The sequence below is a fragment of the Triticum aestivum genome, chromosome 5B (assembly GCF_018294505.1).
Source record: "Triticum aestivum cultivar Chinese Spring chromosome 5B, IWGSC CS RefSeq v2.1, whole genome shotgun sequence".
Classification (NCBI taxonomy): Eukaryota; Viridiplantae; Streptophyta; class Magnoliopsida; order Poales; family Poaceae; genus Triticum; species Triticum aestivum.
Window position 1 is genome coordinate 74,737,223 of NC_057807.1, and position 15,814 is coordinate 74,753,036.

General features: G+C 43.7%; 1 protein-coding gene across 1 annotated transcript; it reads right to left on the reverse strand.

Moving 5' to 3' along the window:
• Positions 1-4,766: 4,766 nt before the first annotated feature.
• LOC123110491 (pyridoxal kinase) lies at positions 4,767-14,833 on the reverse strand. The gene is made up of 13 exons (XM_044531022.1): positions 14,619-14,833; positions 14,245-14,377; positions 13,653-13,746; positions 13,472-13,576; positions 13,201-13,284; positions 13,003-13,076; positions 12,521-12,585; positions 11,904-11,967; positions 11,655-11,720; positions 9,849-9,905; positions 5,861-5,905; positions 5,715-5,768; positions 4,767-5,316 (listed from the first exon to the last, which is right to left on the reverse strand). The coding sequence occupies exons 1-13, from the start codon at positions 14,711-14,713 to the stop codon at positions 5,176-5,178; spliced, it is 1,077 nt and encodes a 358-aa protein (XP_044386957.1). The 5' UTR covers positions 14,714-14,833; the 3' UTR covers positions 4,767-5,175.
• Positions 14,834-15,814: the final 981 nt, after the last annotated feature.

Consider the following 15,814-nt stretch of genomic DNA (forward strand, 5'->3'; position numbering starts at 1 on the left):
ACGTAGTTTGTTTATCGGAAATTTGACCTACTAAATTTTCAATATGAACGAGTTGAGATTTAAGACTAATAACTTCCTTATTAACATCATCAAGCTCCTTATTGATATACTCAACTATAGTAGATTGTTCTTTAAGCTCGTTCCTAAAGAAACTATTATGCTCAAATTGCAAAGACATGAAACTTTTTGCATTGTTTTCAATCTCTTCCAACTTTCTATGGTAAGGATTGAGATTTTTAAATTGAGACATGATGATAAAGTAAGCAATCTAGCAAACAAGCAAACAAAAAGCAAACGAAAAAGCAGACAAAAAAGGGAACAGAAAGAAGGCAAATATTTTTGTGTTTTTCTGAAAACATTTTAGAAGTGCGGGAGATGAAAACGAGAGGCAAATGGCAAATAATGTAAATGCAAGAGATGAGAGTTTGTGATAGGTACTTGGTAGGCTTGATGTAGATCCTCCCCGTCAATGGCGACAAAAATTCTTCCTGCTACTTCTTGAGCTTGCGTTGGTTTTTCCCTTGAAGAGGAAAGGGTGATGCAGCAAAGTAGAGACAAGTATTTCCCTCAGTTAAGAACCAAGGCATCAATCCAATAGGAGGAACACACAAGTCACCAATGGTTGCACCTACACAAACAAACAAATACTTGCACCCAACGCGATAAAGGGGTTGTCAATCCCTTCACGGTTACTTGCAAGGATGAGATCTGATAGTGATAGATATAAAAGATAAGCAAAAGTGCAAAATAAGATAAAAGTAAATAAATTGCAGCAAGGTATTTTTGTGTTTTTTATTTTATAGAAATAATATGATAAAAATAGACCCGGGGGCCATAGTTTTCACTTGAGGCTTCTCTCTTTAAAGAAAGCATACGGTGGGTAAAAACATATTGTTGAGCAATTGATAGAAAAGCGCATAGTTATGACGATATCTAAGGCAATGATCATGTATATAGGCATCACATCCGTGATAAATAGACCAACTCCTGCCTGCATCTACTACTATTACTCCACACATCGACCGCTATCCAGCATGTATCTAGTGTATTAACTTAACAAGAACGGAGTAATGCCTTAAGCAAGATGACATGATGTAGAGGGATAGATCCAATCAATATGAACAAACCCCATCTTTTTATCCTTAATGGCAACAATACAAATACATGTCATATCCCTTTGTCACTGGGAATAAGCACTGCAAGATTCAACCCATTACAAAGCACCTCTTCCATTGCAAGAAAAATCAATCTAGTTGGCCAAACCAAATCAATAGATCGAAGAGAAATACAAAGCTATCTTAATCATGCATAAAAGAGTTTTGAGAAGACTCAAATAATATCCCTAGATAATCTGATCATAATCCAACAATTCGTTGGATCTCAACAACGCACCGCAAAAGAATATTACATCGAATAGATCTCTAAGAACATCAAGGAGAACATTGTATTGCAGATCAAAGAGAGAGAAGAAGCCATCTAGCTAATAGCTATGGACCTGTAGGTCTGTGGCAAACTACTCACACATCATCGGAAGGGCAGCAAGGTTGATATAGAAGCCTTATGTGGTCGAACCCCCCTCCATCAAAGTACCGGAAAAGGCCTCCAGATGGGATCTCGCGAGAACAGAAACTTGCGGCGGCGTAAAAGTATTTTTGGTGTGCCCTCTAGTCTAACGGGGAATATTTGGGTGTTTATAGTAGAAGAATTAGGGTTAGAGGGGCTACAGGGGCCCACAAGCTTGGGGGCGCACCCCCCCATAGGGCGTGCTCTACAAGCTTGTGGCCACCTCGTGGCTCCTCTGGCCTCCTCTCGAAGCTTCTAGAGTGTCTTGTGGTCCGAGAAAAATCGTCAAAAAGTTTCATTCCATTTGGACTCCGTTTGGTATTGATTTTCTGTAAAGGAAAAAACAGCAACTAGCACTTGGCACTAGGTTAATAGGTTAGTCCCAAAAAATAGTATAAATAGCATAATAATGCATATAAAACATCCAAGATTGATAATATAATAGCATGGAACAAACAAAAATTATAGATTGGAGAATATGGTGACCCTAGTGGCTTCTCGGGGAGCATTGTGCCTCCACACCGCTCCAACGGAGACGTACTTCCTCTCAAAGAGAATGAACTTTGGTAACACATCCTCGTCTCCACCGTCTCCACTTGTGGTTATCTCTTACCTTTACTTTGTGCAAGCTTTACTTGTGTTGTATCCTTTGCTTGCTTGTGTTGCTTGTGTTGCTAGCATCATATAAGTTGCTCACCTAGTTTCATATCTAGACAACCTGTTTGTTGCCAACCCTAATTTGTTAAAAGTTAAAAATTGGTAGTTGCCTATTCACACACCCCCCCTCTAGTCAACCGTATCGGTCCTTTCACGTGCAGTTGGAGTCACTTTGTGTCTCATGCAATTCCACTTGCTTTGAGTCTCGTTCAGTTGCAGTTGCATGTCTAGTGGTGAACATGCAACTGTCCCAACAAACCCAACTCCCCAAGTTGTAGTCGCATTGTGGCCCGTGTAGTTGCAGTCTGGTTACAACACTTGTTGGTGCATGTCCGGTAATGGATATGCAACTGGCCACGACAATCCCACTTCTGACCCCATTTGTAGCCGCTTTGTGCCCGTGCAGGTGCAGTCAAGTTATAACATTTGAAGTTGCATGTCTGGTAGTGGACATGCAACTAACGCTGACAACCCCATCTCTAACCTCAATTGTGGCCCGTGCAGTTACTGTCGGTTACAATGTTTGTAGTTGTGTATCTAATCATAGACATGCAACTGACCCTGAAAACTCCCCTCCTGACCCCAATTGCGTCCGCTTTGTACCCGTGCAATTGCAATTAGGTTAAACGCTTGCAGTTGCATGTCCAGTGGTGGACATGCAACTAGCCCCGACAACTCCTCTCCCAACCACAATTGCAGTCACTTTGCACCCATTAGTTACAGTCGTGTTATAACGCTTGCAGTTGCATATCTAGCTGTGCACATACAATGACACACTTGTGAGTATTTGCGTGATAAACACATAAATCGCTGAAAATGCACACTTGTGTTCCTTGTACAAACAGAAAAATAAAATATGAAATAATAAACGTAAAAACAAATTATAACTGGAAGTGGAAGTTGAAAAGAAGTTTAAAAAAGAACACATACGAATTGGTGCAACACGTGAGAAGACCAACCAGTGCAATTACAGATGGGGCGTCTCACGCGCGCACGAGAAAAGCCTAAGGAGTCAACAATTATTTTATTAAAATAAATACAAATTCTGTTGCTATATTATATACGAAAATGCAAAAAAAAAAAGCAACCCCTCCATCCGCCCGACAAAACACCTTGAGAAAAAGTATAACTTGAGGCGACAAAAAAGTTACACAAACATTACATCCAATATACCAAAAAAAAATCAAGGAATAAAATATAGAGGAAATGGTAAAACTAAAATAAATAAGACAAACAATGCAAGAAGTTACAAAAATATAAAAGAGGAAAAATACTCACTTAGTTGTCACGCCGGTGGATGTGTAACCCCTGATGATATTTTTGAAAAGATGACATGTGACCATTATTCATCTCTAGCCCTTAGTTGCACTCGACCAGTCAAATGTGAAATTCAATGCCTTCTCCAGTCCAACAAAAGAACTTAACTTGAGACAAAGAAAAAGGTACAATCATGAAGGATCGCGCACAATGGTTGCTAGACAACTTGCATGAATCGTGACACAATTTGATCCGACGAGTGATGACATGATGAGGCAAGTTAAAACTCATGTTGTCACGTGATTTTTTAAAGCACAAATAAAATAAATAAAAATGAAAAAAATCAAGAATAAAGGACCAAAAAATAAAATTAGAATAACGGTTAAGGAAAAAGATGGAAAAAACATAATTAAAAAATAAATAGGACAACAAACTGAAATTAGACAATAAAAAAATTGCACTGACTTGGCTCTTCCTCCCTTCTCCACATCACACTGACTTGAAAATGAGGCCCATTAAAAACAGCTGAAAAGAAACACAACGGACCCAGCTGAGAGCCTGAGACAGCCAGCCCAAAGAGCCCTGGGGTATGCGTTCGACCAAAAAAAAGCAGCTAAATGAGACCAAAAAAATTCTCAGCTGAATGAGTTTTAGCAAAACCGTTTTTTCTATGAAATATAATGCAAGAATACTTCAAATAAAAAATCCATATGTATTGTGAATCATACGTATCAAAGATCAAACATATTTATTTTTAAGGATTGGATATTTTTTCAACAAAGAGACCTTTATCCTTGTTTTTAGTTTTCACCAAGTCATTCTTTTCTCAAACTGATCCGTTTCGCAAGCAGGATTTATATAAGCTTGCAAGAACCAAATTGGTTCTGGCAAAAGAAACTACTCCCTCCATGCCATAACATAAGGACGTAAGTTGCTTTAGCTTGCAAAACAATCTTATATTATGGGAGGAGGGAGTACGTCTCAAACAGTATATCAACAGCAAATATCATTTGGACAGCTGAATTCTAATTATGGGAGAATCATCTCACATGTCCCAAAACACACTCGGGTTTATTCTACTCTTCCTTTTTCAGGAAAAGTTTTGTTGTTGCTTCTCATCCCTTGTTCGTGAATAAACACGACCTTCATGGTTTGAAACCCTAGGAAATATATACAAATGAAAAATAATATACCTGCTACTATTTTCTGTGGTAATATAAACATGTTCAAGGGGAATGAAATATTTGAATCAACAATGGTGCAAGTTGCTGTATGGATCATTCCTTGAATAGTCACCAATGAGTTAACACATAATTTAATAAAGAGTAGGTACAGAACACATCAATAAGATGCTGTTTAATCATTGTAACACCAACACAACAAAGCTTCAAAGATGCAACTAAACCTTCTGTACAATTCATTCTCACAGCCACAAATAACAGTGACGAATTATAGCAAAAGCATGATGGCATATTGTTGTTTTCCCTAATTTGGATCCTTCAAGGGTTTGAACCTAAGGCAAGCTAGAAATGGCTTTCCCAAAACTGAAGCCAGAAACCGTGTCGAATATGCGGTGCCTGTTGACAGTGAAGATCTCGGCATGCTTCGAGGAGACCAATATCTGTTTACAACCATTCCTCCTTATAACAGTTTGACGGCCTCAATTTTGTGGCGATGCTTGTCAGAATTACTACGGGGTCATTTATACTTCACGGCGTTGCACGTGACCTGCGGGTTTCTGATCTCATCCTGGCTTTGTATCAATCTGATCTCTAAGCTGCTGCTTGATGGGTCAAAGCCTGCTCTTTTATAGTCTTCAACTGTCTTTCTTAGGAGTGCCTGCAGAAGTTTCTGTATATGTTAAAGACTCTGAAGTAATGCATGCTAAGTGAACATCAAATAAGCATATACTCCTATCGACAATATCACAAAGTAAAGCCCTAGGCAAGCAAAAAGGGTACCAAGCTGGCTTGCCATTATGTTTTAACTTCTGCAAGAGCACGTACTGAGCTTAGAATGACACCTAAACTCAACCAGATTTAAACATGGTCGATGTGATAGTTGCCGGAGACAATAAAATCACTAGCAAGTGAGAACTGGGGCCAAAATGTAAATTCAAATACCTTACCTAGATCTAGTTTTATGTCACCGAAATCCATGAAACACATAATGCTGATAAGAACAGCGCTCAAGACCTAAAAGTTAGACAATGTTGAATAGAAGCACGGACAAGATACCTGCAAACTGGATACTGCCAGTTCCGCCGCTTTCTCAAGGTTATCAGGGTATTTCTGAAAATTGCATCAAAGCAAGCATGTGTTAAAAATGGAATAATCATAAAAAGACCATTCCACAACAACAATGAACTTTCTCTGGGACATACATTGCTCCATCCTAGTAGAAGAGCAGTTGTTAAATCTCCGGTCCCCTACAACATTATGGAGGCAGCAGAATTATACAATAACTGAAATAATCGATGACATATTCACAGGTAGCAATGCTAAAAACACCAAGCTTTGCAGTGCAGAGGTGTGTAAAGGGAAACAGAGACATGTCACTTGCTTACTCCATTTCTATACCACCTCATTCGACAGTTATTGGTGTTAGCACATGTGTACACTTGTACGCTAGTCATGCACGTCCTGACATTGTGCTCTTGTCCTAGTCTTTAGGGCAACTCCAACACATGGACCCAAACGGACACGCAAAGTGTCCATTTTTTGCCTGTTTAGGTCGGACATCGCGCCCGGATGCACTTCAGATTTTGGACCAATTTTCAAATTAAAAATATATACATTGCCGCCAAAAGTCCGTCTGTACATTAATTAAAAACTAAAGACATAAGTGAAACCTAGATCTGGTGTCCATCGCCGTTGTCCTCGTCGGTGAGGTCGATGTAGACCGGCGCCGGCCATGGATACAGCCATGGTACTACCGCCACAGCCGGCTGCTGCGGTGGCGCAGCGGGTGCCTCCTGCTGCTCCGCACCCACCCACTCGGGCATGCACGCGGACGTGGACATCCACGACCACGAGTGCCCCACCAGTGGCCACGGCTCATGTTCCGGCTCGAGCGCGGGCAGGGGCGCGGCAACTTGCACTCCGGCCGATTCGGCTAGCGCCGGTAGCAAGCTAGGCCACCTGGCAAGTTCCTCGAGCTTAGAGTCTTCGATGGCCTCCCTATATGCCTTGTCGTCGTCATCATCCTCCCCTGCTGGTTGTGGTGCTGGAGCGCTGTGGGGCCTGGGGCGCTAGTCGTGCTCGTCGGTGAACCACGTGTCCTGGTGCGTGGAGTCCACGAACGTCGGGTAGTCGCTGAGGTCAGCCGTGAGCTGAGCGCGATTTGTGGCCGGCACTAGAACCCTATCCGGGTTCAAATACCATCCATGCGGCAGGTTCACGTCCAGCCATGGCACGGGGATGGCGTTCTCCTAGTAGTGTCGGCACCGATCGACGGGCACGTAGATGCGGTCACGCGCCAGTGGCGCAGCCCCCGGGGGCGTCAGGGTGAAGGTTAACGTGTGGTGCTGCCCCGAGGAGGAGCCTGCCTAATGGTCGTGGGCTCCGGGCATGCGCTTCCACGACATGGTGGGCGGTGACAATGGCTAGGGTTGGGTTGACTGTAGGGCGGAGTGAGGGAGAAGAGTGGGTGTGGTGGCCGCCCCCCCCCCCCCCCCCGGCTGACACGTGGGGCCGGTCCAGACACCAAGCGGACGTGCGGCGCATCTGTCTGGTGTCCGTGTGGATGCAAACCCGGCCCAAAAAATTTGGGCGGATTTGCTTCCACGCGGATAGCAGACAAACACAAAATGGGTTTGCGTCCGCATGTTGGGCCGTCATTTCTTCCCACGCGGACCCAAACGGACGAAATGCGTTGGTTGCCCTTAGGATCTAGCTCATGGATAGTTGGTTAGTTAGCTAGCCAATGGTACTCTTCCCTGCACATGTGTATATTTGTACCCCTCCGATCAGTGAAGATGATTGTGTGGCAGTCTGGCAGATCTCCTTCCTGTCTTACATGGTATCAGCCTTCTGTTTCTGAACACCCACGACCCCTGCTCCACAGCTTATGCTCCCCGCGTCCATGGACTCCTACTCTGGCCACAACGATAATTCATTCGCCGGACCTTTTGCCCCCTCCATCCACCAAGTTCCTATCCGGCAACACATCCCTATCGTCCTCGATCCCAGGCGTCGAACTACACAGTCTGGCGCTCATTGCTCATGACCACCTTTCACGCATACGCCCTCGTCGACCACACTGTCGCCCGCCAGCACCTCGACGACCCGACTGGACCACGATTGACTCATGCATTGTCAATTGGGTCTACACCATCGTCTTGTCGGAGAAACTCGTGATCATCATCAAACCGGACGAGACGGCACACTCCGTGTGGCTTGCAATCCACAATCTATTCCTCGGGAATAGAGCTCACCGCGACATCTACACACTTCATGAGTTCCCCAATTTGTATCAAGGCGCTCTTTCAATTACCGCTTATTGCAGCCGACTCAAACAATTGGAGGACACACTCCAGGACATCGGGTATCCCATTACCAACGAAGGGCTCGTCCTCAACATCTTTCATGATCTCAAAAGCGGACTTCAGCCAGTAAGTGTCGAGCATGTCGATCCACGGCCTAACACTCCTGAATTGTCCCTCCTTCCTCAAGCAAGAGGAGCATTGGATCGCCAACACCGCCGCCATGAAGGCCAACACCACCCTGTTCGCTCGCTCCAACAGCGGCTCCGGCAAGCAGCAGCAGGCCCCCACAATGGCGGCACCCTCCCCCCGCCCCCAACTGTTGGCCGTCCCCGTTGGAACGAGCGAACAGGGCGGTGTTGGCCTCCATGGTGGCGGGTGGGCGATCCGGCGCTCCTCTTGCTCGAGGAAGGAGCGACAATTCAGGAACGTCGGCAGGCCGTGGATCGACATGCTCCTCATATACTGGCTGAAGTCCAATTTGAGACCATGGAAGGCGTTGAGGACGAGCCCTTCGTCGGTAATGGGATACCCAACATCCCGGAGGGTGTCCGTCAATTGTTTGAGCCGGCTGCAATAAGTTGTAATTGAAAGATCACCTTGGTGCAAATTGTAGAACTCATGGAGTGCGTAAAGGGTGTTGTGAGCTAAATTCCCGAGGAATAGATTGTGGATCGCGAGCCACACTAAGTGCGCCATCTCGTCCGGCTTGACGATGATCGCGAATATCATACCTCCGGCGAGACGGTGGTGTAGACCCAATTGATAATGCATGAGCCAATGACGGTCCAGTTGGGGTCGTCGAGGCTTTGGCGGGCAATGGCGGTGCCGTTGATGTGGTCGGGGAGGGTGTAGGTGCAGAATATAGTCATGAATAGCAAGTGCTAGACCGTGTGGTTTGACACCTGGAGATTGAGGACGACGGGGATGTGTTGCTGGATAGGACCCTGGTGGATGGAGGCAAAAGGTCCGGCCAACGGATTTCCGCCGCCGCCAGAGTAGACGGAGGAGGAGTCCATGGAGGTGGGGAGCAGAAGCTGTGGAGCAGGGATTGTGGGTGTTTAGAAACAGAAGGCTGGTACCATGTAAGACAGGAAGGAGATTCGCCACACAATTATCTTTTATTGATTGGAGGCGTATAAATATACACATGTACAAGGGAGAGTCCCCTAGACTAGCTAACTAACCAGCTATCCATGAGCTAGATCCTAAAGACTAGGACAAGAGCACAACATGCACAACGTCAGGACATACATGACTAGCGTACAAGTGTACACATGTGTCGACCATTTCTCCCTCACCATCCAAAGACATAGTCCACAAGCACGCAGTTAAAAGGCACCTTGCTGAGATTCTAGTTCTACAAACTACTTTCTAATCAGCCAAGAGAAATAAACCAATTGGTACAGTTATTCTTCATTTAGTCAGGAAACATGCAACTGACTAATGTTTGAATGTTGATTTTTTTTTTTTTAACTTCACAGCTAGCTCCATTGAAGTTCAAGAAATATGGTCATGTATCATAAAACTTGGCCAAAATCGAAGTTGCACAAGGTAAACCTGAGATAGAAACAGCGGGCCATAAAACAATAAAATTGCCTCTCCTTGGATCTGATCACTGTTTGGTTGTGCAACATTTATTTGATATGATGTAGGATCGTTCTATGACATTGTTTGTTTGAACAGACAATTATATACAGATCCCAGATGAACAAAGCTACAACAGATTAAGCAATAATATGAATTAGTCCATACTGAATACTACAATCTAGGAATAAGCTATGCCAATATGTTCACTGCACAATAAGTCAACAACCGACATGCAACAACAGATTAATAAAAAAATCAATATATAGGAAAAAATTCCTCTATTATGAGCCGCACATACCGTGAAATATGCAGGTATCTTGGGTATCTCAATCTTAAATTGTTCCGGCGGTTGTTCCTGAAAATGAAGAGACGGTAAAAATCTTTAAAATCAGCATTCTGACCATTAAGTCACTCAGCAATTAAAACAGGGCTGGAGGCTGGATCCATGGAAGGCTGGAATAGATTCATCACAGGATCAGGGTTTAAGAATTTCATTGACCAATTTGTATATTTAAGGGTTTGTTTCCAAAGCATTTTATTAAATTATTAAATGTTCTATGAATTCACTGAAACTCAACCAAAGTTACTCAGAGCTAACACATGAATGTAAACATTGTGTTAGATTCAGTTCGTAATGGATCAGTTTACCCATAACAGCACCCCGAAAATGGGACACAAATTTGATCAGAAACAGGCCAATTTGCACAAATAGGTTTGGTCATGCTACATGTCAGAACTGTCAATCACACCCTATTACTTGTAAATCCTAGCTGTTCCTTGTAATCTATCTTGATGTTAATGTAACAACATTAGACCACTGAAGTAGATCTAGAGATACACCTATGATTATGAGCTTTACAAAGACCAGGCTTACACATCAGGCGGAGAAATGTTCAAAAGCGTACCTTGTATAAATTACTACTATTCCACATGACTATATCATAGCTCTTAGATAGCCTACTGCATTGACCTGTCAGTTTATAGCCAGCCAAAAAACCGAGTAGAACACCTATGTAGCATAGGAGCCATATGGAACCAGAATAATAGTATAACGTTTGATTGCAGGTACATATGATTGCTTTTGGTTTCCTCCAAAAAAGTAACATCACTATAATGTGGAGGTGCCACTTGCCACACAATGTGCTTGCAATAGTTACCCGATTCGTGATTCGTTCGGTTTGCGGTTCGCAATTCACTAACTCGTAAGAATTGGATTGTTATGGGGTATACATCTCCGATTCACAAATCGGAGACTGGGTTCGCGAATTCGTTATTTCCAATTCGCAACATGGGAGTATAATAGACATAATAAAATAATAAATATTTTTTCTAGTAAGCACATACTATTTAACAACTGTAGAAGATCACTGAATCAATTTTTTTTTAGGTCACAGAATCATATAAAAAGCTAGAGGAAACAAACATTCTTTCATGGGTTGGGCCAAATCAGCCCAACTAGCCCATGGCTCAACCCTAGACTATGCACACACATCAGCAGTCTAAAAAAGAAAAACGAGCAGTCTGCTATTCACTCAATACTCCCGCTGTTGCTGTGCCATGAGCGCCGACCCGCCATCACAGCACGGCTGCAGCCTTCTCTCATCCTTCCTCCAGCTCTTCCAACTTCCAAGATTGGCTTCCCATCCACCCCGACTCCAACTACAGCTTCCTCACAGCAAGGATCAGCCGCTGCAGCCTGCTCATCTCCTATGCTTCCACCGCTGTCTCGTCCACAGCCAAGGAGAATCCCATCCCTCCACCCCATGTATTCCCTGTGTACATCGATGTGCGGCATGGCTGTGTTTTCGCTTCAGCTCGATGAAACAGGCATCGGATTCGGATCGACCAGAGCGAGTTCGAACCCCGATCTGGATCAGGGTTCGAAGCCTCTTTTAGCGAATTTGGTAACTATGTTGCATAATATTGTAATCTTCTCACAATTCTCATGGGATACTTGGGTAAGATCAAAATGGTTTCTCATCCCCCTTTTTCTTTAAATTTTTGTTGAATAATATTGTAAACCACTAACTTTTCTATTTGCAACTAGTACATTCATAGCATGTACATAGATATAATAAATCCAACAAATTTATCAAAAGTTTACCTCTGTTCTTTTGTAACTTCCGATGAGGAGCAGCTTGTCTTCAATAAGTGCACTGGTTATTATCACCTTGAGGATGATAGCAGTCAAACACATTGATGAATTAGTAGTTGTATGCATTAGCAGCATTTATTTTTAAATGAAGAAACATGGAACAAGGATAGTTGGTCATAGGGCCAACGGTGACTCTGAGTAGCACATCAATACTTTATTGGTTTATCTAGCAATCTTATAGGCCTACAAGGGACAAACCTTCCGTGGTCCAGCACTGTGCAGGGTATTGCAAGCTTTCAAGCCATCTTGTTCAGAAGTAATTCTGCATGTATACATTCAAATAAGAAAGAAAACAAATATTTGACCAATGTATGCGAGTACCAAAAAAATGATTTTGTCTGTGTATAGATTTATTGTTATTGTCAAATAAGCATGAAAAAGATATTTCATATGGAAACTAAGCCATATGCCATCACCGAAGTATACCAGTTTACAGAATGCCCCTATAAACAGTGGTCAGCTTCCAGAACGACGATGACACGACAGCCCCCCCCCCCCCCCCAATACACACCCACCCATCGTTTCGTTCTTAGGTATCACATGTATATAGGTCACAATTTTCAAATCGCTGCACCCTAACCCACACATTACCCCTTGAGTTAAAGATTAACTATAGAACCCACAAAATGGTATTAAAAATGGACTACTCAGGCCAAACTTAGCAGTATGTGTGTTTTTTTTCTTTCCTGGAAGTGCTAAATTTGAATTTATATGGAATCTGATACAGAACAGAAGTATGGTGGATTGACGGGGTATATATGACAATAAAGAGAATAGCTCTCATTTTCCTTTTCCAAAAAGAATAGAATGAATACCTTAATCCTGTGAGTAGTTCAACTTCAAATTGGTTTGGTGTAAGCATTGAAGCAACTGGGACGACCTGGAGATTATTTGATGAGAAAAAAGAATACATTACAATGAGCACAAAGCATTATGAGCATTAAACACATTCGAAATTACACTGTCATATCATATAATTTCCAAGCCATAGCTCAATAGGTAAATGGGAGAAGTTAATTGAACGAAGCACGGAACACACTGCGCATAACTGTTCGACTAACTTCTAAAGGGGAAAGGAGATGTAGCTGCCTATATGTACTGTTTTATTAAAAAAATGTAAACCTTCAGTCTAGGGAATGGATTTGCTTATTGAAGTCGTGAGTAATGGATGCTGGAGTGCAGTACAAACTTGCAGGGTTTTTTTTTTGGTAACATGCTAACTACCCTTACAATAAGTAATTCCCAGCATTTGATATCATAGAAGAAAACTTTAGCAAGTTGAAATGGGCTAAATCACCTTCTCCTGATAAACAGATACTAAATCCTGAGGAACATATAGTTTGCCTTCATCACCTAGAACCGGGTCGCAAACTGCAGAGCGTTTGTGGACATGTATTAGCAAATTCTATCTAGAATTTGTTTATGACATAATGCCCCATAAGATTTTGTACAACAGAACTGACCATATAGATAATGGAGGTGAGAAAAGGTTTACCGTATATAAGATCAGGATTGACTGATCGTAATTTGTCGACGACTTGTAGCACTGTATTTAAAAAGGAAACAGAGCCGATGTAACCTGAGTACCAATAAATAGCATGTTACTTCAAGAAAGTAAACAAATAGCATGCTTTTTTTGTGTATAAAGCATTATGTTTGATTAAAAGGAGATGATGATTAATGGTCTGCCATTGAAGACCAATCAACTTGCTTTTGGCATGAAGGATGGGAAATCCCAAATTGAAGAAGTCGTAATGGTCATTCACCTGTTAACAAATGTGTATAGTGCAATAATTCATTTTCCTCGAGTCCTTCAATAAGATCCCACAGCTGATTGCCATTGAGAACCTGTCCTCTAAATTTTGGATATCCTGAGATAACACATAGTGGGAAATATTTAGGCGTGCCAGACATATTGCACATTGTACCAAATAGCCAATTATATACCTGTATGATTAGAAAACTGTACAGAGTTTATCGGATCCACATCAAAACCAAGGAGTTGCAACGGAAAGACAGCAGATTTGTTGCCAACGTAGCCCTGAATTAAGGAAAAGCAGCATGAGTAGAGGACATAAATAAATCGAATCAAACACAAAATTTTCAGTAATTTACTAGTACTCCTGATTTCTGAAACAATGCTGTGCACAGTTATTATTGTACACTAAACAATCCCCAATCCAGTATGATCATATGTGAGCCATACAACAACTGCATTCACCAGTAAGCAACCACATGACTTGGTGACACTACACAATGGGAGACAATCATGATGACGGTGTGCAAGCAGCACAGCACGCATGCTTGTCTGATATGATAAAAATAAAAATTTCAGTCATGGAGCACTTGCAAATGTCTTGAGTACAACTGGTGTTCTCGGCCTAGCCACCGAGATCTTAGAACCCGCAAAACACTTGATTTGCTCCCAAACCCAGACTATCGTACCATACAGCCGCCAATTGCTCGTAGATGCAAGTAGCTAAGCAAGATCATGGCAGATGAACAGAGCAGAGGAGAGAGGGGGGGGGGGGGGTGGCACCTGGACGGTGTGGGACTGGATGCTGAGCACGCGCCCCGTGTCAGACGGCAGTGCAACGGAGAGGATCGGCGGCCGTGCCATCGCCGGATGCACCGCCCCTCCACTCGTCCCCCGCCGCCAACCAGGCCCGTCCCTGCGAAATCGCAGCAGCACGAAGGCGAGCAAAGCTGGTCAGACACAGGAGGGAGAAGGAGAGGCCAAATTGCTCTTTTTTACTCCGATCTTCCACCATTAATCCAACCTAACCAATTGACTAATCGGCAGCGGAATATCTTCGGAGATTTGGAGGTGGACTACGCAACTACGGGTCTCCACAGCTACTACTTTTTTAATTAAATAACTAATTAATCGAGAAGTAGATTATCTTTACCCACCTGGAGGAGAAAGGAGTGGATGGGATCCACCGTCCCCACGAGGCGCACGAGCGGGGGAGCGGCGGCAGGGGCGGCACGGCGGCGGCGGCGAGCATGCGACGCTGAGGAGGGCGGAGGCGGAAGGAGAAGAGTATGCGTGGGAGATAGACGAGTGGACCAGCAGCGGACGGCGATGGGATCGCACGGCTGACAGTTGACACTATCGTGGCCGTCCGTGTGGCAATCGAGGGATAGGATTCCTTCGCTCACGACAGCGTAGTTTTTGTTTTGTTTTTTAATTAGGAGTGCCCGACACTGTTCTCCGTTTTTTTTATTAACAATAATCAATAATCACGTAATTATGAAACTAGGAAAGGATTATTACAAATTTGAGAAATATAGTAAGGACGTTGGGCATTACAGCGTTCAGGTTCGGACGCTAGTATAAGCAGCGTTCAAAGGTGGACGCTATTATCAATCAGGTCCACCATTAGGTTAGTCCCACCTGCAATTCAGGAGCCGGTTGACTCTGGTTTGGGCCTTTCATCCCCTCGGACACCTCTCCACGGCCGCCTCTGCCTTCCTCCTCATCTCTCGCTCACTTCCTCAAGGGCGCATCCCTTCATCCCCACATGCACCACATCTGCATCATCCCTTCGTCCAACTCATGACAGTCAAACTAGGTTGCACCACTGTGGCGGCGAGTCTGACGGAGGTGACCACCCCTCTCTCGTCTCTCCATTGCGGTCTTCACATCTTGTATGTTCCTCGTCCCAGCATTGCTCGCAGCATCAATCATGGCCATCTAACATGAACATGCAAGGAGTAAATATCACAACCTTACATTGATCTACTAAAAACTATGCAAAGTTCAACTTTCGCAACCTATCAGTTCTCCTAAACAAACCTATTTGCAACAATACCACCACATGAATAGAAACAAGATCATCTACATATTGTTTGCTTACAAGTCATTGAATCAATTGGAAAGAGAAAATAGAAGAGGGGAAACGAGTATACACTGTCGTGGACTCCTCCCCTCGCGACCACATCACCTATGCATGCGACCGATCGCGCGTCAACCGCCTCCTCCACCAGCCCTCCCCCTTCCCCTTTCTCCCCGTCGTTGTCGCTGGTGGCGGCGGCCCCCTAACCTTCCCCTCCCGATGGTTCTCCGGCGCAGGGCGGAGCTGCACCGGGGGGTGCTCCTAGGCGGC